Raw genomic sequence first — 6759 nt, 5'->3', positions numbered from 1 at the left:
CAATATCTTGTGCCTTCGTTTATTCTGGCTGTTAGAGCTGGGTTAACGATTCCAACATCTGCTCCTCAAATTCTATTTTCCCAGCCCAACACGCCCCTTAAAATCACGTACAACTTAATAGTTACATCATGGGTTGCATTTATTTAATTAGTCCAGGTGGAGAAAAAAGTCCTTCGGTGGTGATGCTCATCCTAGCAAGTACCCAGACCCGACTGGCTGCTCTCAAGCAACCCCGCCTTGGAGCCCCCGGGGGACAGTCTCACAAATAGGGCTCGTCCTTGGACAGTTCCCACTTCCGAGGGGGGATGCCAGGGGTCACGGGCAGCTTCTCCGTCCTCGCGACGGAAGAGTCGGAGCTGTGGGTCAGAAAAGGGGAGAGTCAGAGGCTGTATGAACACTTTCCCCAAGCTGGGTGCGTCCCCAGGCTGTCAGCTCGGATGAGAAGAGCCCCTTGGTTCCAGGGCTGGGGTCTCCAGCCTTGGCCGCTTTAAGACTAGTGGACTTCAACTCCCAGAATTCTTCAGCCAGCTTTGCTGAGTTGAGTTCACAAGTCTTAAGTCCACGGAGGTTGGAGACCCCTGTTCTGGTGGGCAAGGCACCAGGCGAGTGAGTTCTAGTCCTGCTTTGGGAGCGAAAGGCAGCTGGGTGGCTTTGGGCCTGTCGCCAGGAGAGGGTGAATTCCAGTCCCATTTTAGGCATGAAAACTGGCTGGGAGAGTTGGACTATTGCCAGAGACAGTGAGTTCTAGTCCTGCCTTAAGTATGAAAGCTGGTTAAGAGACTTGGCTAATCACCAGGTGATGGTGTATGAAAGCTGGCTGGGTCACTTTTAGCCAGGATAGGTGAGTTCTAGTCCCACCTTAGGCATGAAAAGCTGAATCGCCTTATAGAGGAGACGAGCTGCATAGAAATTTAATACATTTAACAAAACAAACATAAATAAGTAAGAGTGGCTGGCCCAGTCCTACCGTCTTGGTCCAGCCCCATTCTCCTAGAAAATTGAAATATCCTAGGAAATATTAAAAAGGCAGAATATTTCCTCTAAAAAGAGTAGAAACTCAGAAGCAGAAACTCACCCCCACCTTTGTTAATGGGTGGGCCATTATGTAAGAATACTTTACATAACAAAGATCTCCAGGTAAAGCTACAGCAATTGTCCAAAACCCTTTCAGTGCATCATCCAGCAAAGGCTCAACCAAGCCTGGGACTCAGGACAGCCTACAGAGTTGCCCCTGGGAGTCTGACCACCCATCAGAATACAAGCTCCCAATTCAAATCCCAACAGAGGTTATAAAATCCGGGCACTCTCAGCATATCGGCCCTTCTTTCTTGATCTCTTCCTTCACCTTGGAGCATGTGATCATCCTTCCTTTTCACTCGGGAGCCCCAGGCCACGTGGTCCTGTCCACCATTAAACCTTCCAAACAGCCTCCATGTTTCCAGTGTCTTTTTCCCCCACTTGGAACTGAACCCAGGAGGATAATTCTTGCAACAATGCTTTAAATTGTTTTATGGCACACCTTAAAGAGAAAAGGGCGGCTCCAAACGGCCATAAATAACGTAAATAAAAGGCCTCTTTCTCTCTCTCTCTCCCCCAGCTTCCCAAGCAAGAAACCTCACAGCTTTTGAGAACCAAGCCAGGGAAAATCTGAGTGTGTGTGTGGAGGCCTTTAAATTCCCCTCTCCACAAAGCATGTTCCTGTTGCAAGAGGGGTAGGCTTGGAGCATCCCTTTCGAAAGCGCCGAAATAGCTGTTAAAACCCGCCCCTCTCCTAGGAAAACGAAATATTTTAGGATATACTAAAAAAAAGGCAGAATATTCCCACTAAAAAAGAGCAGAAACTCAGAAGCAGAAACTCACCCTGACCTCTTGTTAACGAGTGGGCCATTAAGGTCTGGGCCAGCCTATTCTACATAACAAAGATCTACTCCAGGTGGGGCTCTAATAGGAATTCCCCAAAGCCCTTCTCGTGACATCATCACCCAGCAAGACTCAACTGGGACTCAGGACAGCCTACAAATTGCCCTTGCATGGCCCCGTGGGAGTCTGACCGCCCATCAGAGTACAACCTCCAATTCAAAATCCCAACAGAGGGTATAAAAGCCAGCACCCCTCACAGCATCTCAGCCCTTTTCCTCCTTTGCAGCTCCAAGCCACGCGGTCCTGTCCACCATTAAACCATCTTCCCAAACAGCCTCCATGTTTCCAGTGTCTTTTTCCCACCCCGCTTGGAACCGAACCCAGAAGGAGAATTCTTCCACACGTAGCCAAGAGCTTTGGAGGTTCGGCCAGGTGGCTCAACGTTCAAAAAGCCGGAAAAGGGCGACGGCAAACGAGGATCTGTTTACCTGGGCTCCCCGCGAGGCTTCCCTAGGAAGGAAGGAAGGAAAGCGGGCCCTTTTTGGCCAGAGAGGCCTTCGTTGCTTGGATCTCCGTGTGGGGTTGCCGAAGACCGGGGAGGGGGAGGCCTACCTTCCTGCTTCCGCTCCGGGCGCCAGCTTCTTCTGGGCCGCCATGAGGACAATGGGCGGAAAGGCCTCCCTGCGCCCGTCTCTCGTGCAGTAGTAGTTGTTGGCTAGCTTGTGGCTGGGTCCCACGGGGAGGCTGGGGGGCGGCTGGGTCCTACCAAGCAGGAAGCGGAAGGCGACGGTCAGTGTGCGGAAAGGAGACGGTGGGGGGTGGGTTGGGAATAAAAATATCCACCCAAATGAAGAGGCCCTTGAAGGGACGTCCTGGCTTGACCGCATCCTCTCTTCCAAGGGTGGGGCCCCATCCTTTCCCAGGAGTCACAAAAGGGACTTCCAAGGTGGGGAGGGGGCTTGGGCGGACCCTGCACCCACTGGGGTCTGAAGCAGGCAGGGGGCTCCCCCAATTAAAAGGAAAAAAAATATTCATCTTTTCATGTAGGCCGAAGAGCGCAGATTCAAAGTGACCATTAAAGGTATTATTCTATTCTAACACCGTCACGAGATGCCAGTCGTCGTAATAACTGGGCCTCCGTGGAGACTGTCAGCCATCCAGGTCATGGTTGTCCCAAAGGTGTTTTTTTCCAAAATCAAGCGGAGAAGCAATCTGGAACAAAGGAGAATCCTGACCGTGGGAACAATGAACCGGTGGAACTGCCTGCCTCCAGAAGTTCTGGGGCGTTTAAGAAGAGATTGGAGAGTCGTTTGTCTGAAATGCTACAGGGTCTCCTGCTTGGGTGAGAGGATGGACTAGAAGACCTCCAGGGTCCCTTCCAACTCATTCTGTTCCTATTCCATTCCATCCCTTCCTACTCTTCCCTATTTCTATTCCTAGTCCGAAGGCAACTGGACTTTCTCTGTGTTTTTTTTTTTCCTCGAAAACGTTTCCCTTCTCGCCCAAGAAGCTTCTTCCGTTCTAATTTACATTCTAATGCCATTGGGTTAGAACGGAAGAAGCTTCTTGGGTGAGAAGGGAAACGTTTTCGAGGAAAAAGTAAAAAAGAACGAGGAAGTCTGGTTGCCCTTTCGGAAAAACACCTTTGGGACAATGGCAGCTGGGACTTTCTCCGGCCAAACTGATCAATAGCCTCGAGCCGAGTGGACGGTGGGCTGCATCCGAAGCATCCAATGGCCTTCCTCTTGGCTGGACTGACCCCGATGGCTTCGCCCTCTGGCCTGGTGGGATGAGAGTTGTGGAGCCCATAAAACGGCTGCGCAGGTAGAACAGAGACTTAAGACTGTGCAATTCAGTCAGAACAGAGCCAAAGGGGCTTTTTTTCAGGAAGCAACTGGACTTTGCTTTCTTCCTTTGAAGACATTTCACTTCTCATCCAAGAAGCTTCTTCAGTTCTGACTGGAGACTGTTAGCTGTGCACTTTGGGTTGAACCCCCTTTGAATGGTATAGGAGTATAAACGGATTTCTAGAAAAAAATGCCACACTCCAGGAACCATTTGCATCGCTTCGCTGACCCCGAGGACACAGATAAACTTCTGAGGGGCCTCAAGGACCCTCCAAAAGGATGCAAACGACCGGCTGCCTGCAAGGAGTATCAATCCTTCCGTTCCCCACTATCCAGCCAGAGCTGAAGAAGCTTCTTGGAGGAGGAGTGAAACCTCTTCAAAAGAAAAAACAAGAAAGTTCAGTTGCCTCTTGCAAAAAAAGTGCCTTTGGGACGACCATGGCCTGGATGGCTGACAATTACACAGTAGACAATTACACAGGCACCCCCGTTATCTAAGGTTCCAATTGTGTAAATAGTTTTCCTCCAGTAGCACCGTAACCAACCCACACACTTGGCTGGCTTTTAAAGCCTCTGACCCACAGCTGCTCTCTTGTGGAGAGGAGCCACCATTGAAGTCCGGAGCTTTTTCTTACATCCTGCCCAGAATTACCTCTTGGAGATCTCTGTGTAGCGCAGCTGCAGCTTACCTTGGAGGTCCCGCTGTGAGAGAGAGAAAGAAAGAGAGAATGACTGAGTGAGTGAAGCTATTCATCTTAAGTGCAATAATCTCAAGCGCAAAAAAAAAAGAAGACGAAGCTGCAGATAAAAGTTCTAGGAAGAAATCATAGAGACTGTCATTTCTACCTCCGTAACTGTCTGGTTTGGCACAGCAACCAAGCAGGACAGGTATAGATGTCAAGGGATAGTTAGGACTGCAGAAAGAAATGATAGAAGACCTGTATATTGTACAGGTCAGAAAGAGGGCTGAGAAACTATCTGCAGGCCCTTTTCATCCTGGACATAAACTGCTTTAAGTTCTATGGGGCGTTACATCGAGGCACAAACAAGGTTTGTCTTGGGCCTAAAGATATTTACCCGTGTAGTAGGGCTGAATTACAATTATCCTTCTCATCCTTCTCCTATTGGTACCTATGATTCATTACTTCTTGTTGTATCTTATGATTAATGATCGTAACCATAATTGATGACCTGTCACTTCGTTGCTGGTGTGTACACGTGAGATCTTCTGCACAGGAGGCAAATTCCTCACGTGTCCAATCACACTTGGCCAATAAAGACTATTTCATTCTACATCTGAGCCACCGCATTCCTGACAACAATTTAAAAACCCCCACAAAGTCTGTTCAAGTGTCAGAATAAACCCAGGGACTCTCTCAACTGAGAGCTGTTCAATAAGAGTACAGGTAGTCCTTGCCTTACAACAGTTCGTTTAGTGACGGTGCAAAGTTAAAAGTGACTTATGGCCATTTTTCATAGCTACGACCTTTGCAGCACCCCCGCGGTCCCGTGATCAGAATTCAGACGCTTGGGAACGGGTTCACACGACCGTTGCGGTGTCCAAAAGTCCCGTGATTCCCCTTTTGCGTCAAAGTCAAAGGGGAAAACGGATTCACTTAACGGTCGAGGCAAGAAAGGCCGTAAAACGGGCAAAGCTCACTTAACAAGAGAAATTTTGGGCTCAATTGTGCTCGTAAGTTGAGGATCTCCTGAGCATGGTTAATCCTCTGCCATTCAGAGTCGCTCTGGCCAGAGAGACGGGAAGGAGCATGTAAATTTAACAAATAATAATCCTGCTATTAGTAAAACCCCTCAAATTATGGCCAGGGGTGGAAAGACCAAATAGCAGGCGGAAGTGCTATTCCTTCCTTCCTTTCCTTCCTTCCTCCCTCCCTCCCTCCCTCCTTTCCTTCTTTCCTTCCTTCCTTCCTTAAGAGACCTTAAAAGGCATAAAGCAGCTCCTGGCACCTTTCGTCCAAACATCCACTACTCAGCTCTCACCTCACCATTTAGAAGTGTCTATCAGAGCTGAAGAAGCTTCTTGGAGGAGAAGCAAAACGTCTTCAAAGAAAAAAAACAGAAAGTCCAGTTGTCTCTTGGGGAAAAAAAAAGCTCCTTTGGAAATGTTTAAATAGTTACACTTGGCCTTGTACACTTGTACCTCTCCTTAAGACTGTGGACTTCAACTCCCAGAATTCCGCAGCTAGCATGGAACAAACTAGACTAAAATAGAATAGCAGAGTTGGAAGGGAGCCCATAGGTCATCTAGTCCAACCCCCGTACGTGTTTCTTCGAAGGCAGCCATTTTTAAGGTGGGTGGACTTCAACTCCCAGAATTCCACAGCCAACATGCCCTGGAGTGTGTGGAAGTGGGCAGGATGCAAATCTTGCTAATAAATATCCCAAACCCCAAATTTGGAAGATTTTAAGACTATAACAGAATAACAGAGTTGGAAAGGACCATGTAGGTCATCTATAAGTGTTTCTTCAAAGGCAGCCATTTTTAGGTTAGGTACACTTCAACTCCCAGAATCCCTTAGTCAGCCTGTTAGAATCCACCAAGCTGACTGAGGAATTCTGGGAGTTGAAGTCTAAAAGGGGCCACTACTTCATTGGTCCAGCTGGAGGGCCATTTGCCTCACGGAAACTACAGACCCCAGAATTCCTCGCGTGGGGGAAAGGGCGGGGTTAAGGCGCGAGGCCCCGCCCCACGCTCAGGGTCGTTGGGGAGACGCCCGGAGGGGCCGGCCAGGCGTTTCTCGGACCTTCCGAGGAGGCGGAATTGGGGAGCCCAGCCGGCGCGCCCGCTTGCCCTTACCCCGGCCAGAAAGTTGCGGATAAGGCGGATGATACTGGTGGCCGACGCCATCTTGGCTTCAAGGTTGAGCGCTGCCTGCGCGGGGCACGCAGGGAGGCGGGACGCCGGGCCCCGCCCCTATGTGGGCGGGGCTAAGCGGCACGCCGGGGAGAAGGGCGGAAGAAGCCGAAGCGCGGCTTCGCGCGGTGCATGCTGGGAGGAGGGGGGGAGGGAAGCATGAAAGGGAAGGAAAGC

At 49.8% G+C, this 6759-nt stretch overlaps 1 protein-coding gene across 1 annotated transcript; it reads right to left on the bottom strand.

Moving 5' to 3' along the window:
• Positions 1 to 3: 3 nt before the first annotated feature.
• NDUFA7 (NADH:ubiquinone oxidoreductase subunit A7) lies at positions 4 to 6683 on the bottom strand. Its single transcript, XM_026723614.2, has 4 exons — positions 6526 to 6683; positions 4360 to 4409; positions 2473 to 2622; positions 4 to 356 (listed from the first exon to the last, which is right to left on the bottom strand). The coding sequence occupies exons 1-4, from the start codon at positions 6574 to 6576 to the stop codon at positions 260 to 262; spliced, it is 348 nt and encodes a 115-aa protein (XP_026579399.1). The 5' UTR covers positions 6577 to 6683; the 3' UTR covers positions 4 to 259.
• Between the last annotated feature and the right edge of the window lie 76 nt (positions 6684 to 6759).

This window comes from Pseudonaja textilis, chromosome 1 (genome assembly GCF_049901715.1).
Source record: "Pseudonaja textilis isolate UNSWEBS1 chromosome 1, rPseTex1.2, whole genome shotgun sequence".
Lineage (NCBI taxonomy): Eukaryota > Metazoa > Chordata > Lepidosauria > Squamata > Elapidae > Pseudonaja > Pseudonaja textilis.
The sequence above is the reverse complement of the archived record's forward strand: the minus strand, read 5'-3'. Positions and strand labels throughout refer to the sequence as shown.

What these genes read in the sequence shown, in the direction of transcription:
- NDUFA7 (XM_026723614.2), bottom strand. Translation starts at nt 6,576, where the DNA reads ATGGCGTCGGCCACCAGTATCATCCGCCTTATCCGCAACTTTCTGGCC. An exon ending in TCCGCAACTTTCTGGCCGGG is followed by an intron (nt 4,410 to 6,525) that starts GTAAGGGCAAGC and finishes TCTCTCTCACAG; the next exon opens with CGGGACCTCCAAGGTAAGCT. An exon ending in CCCGGAGCGGAAGCAGGAAG is followed by an intron (nt 357 to 2,472) that starts GTAGGCCTCCCC and finishes TCTGACCCACAG; the next exon opens with CTCCGACTCTTCCGTCGCGA.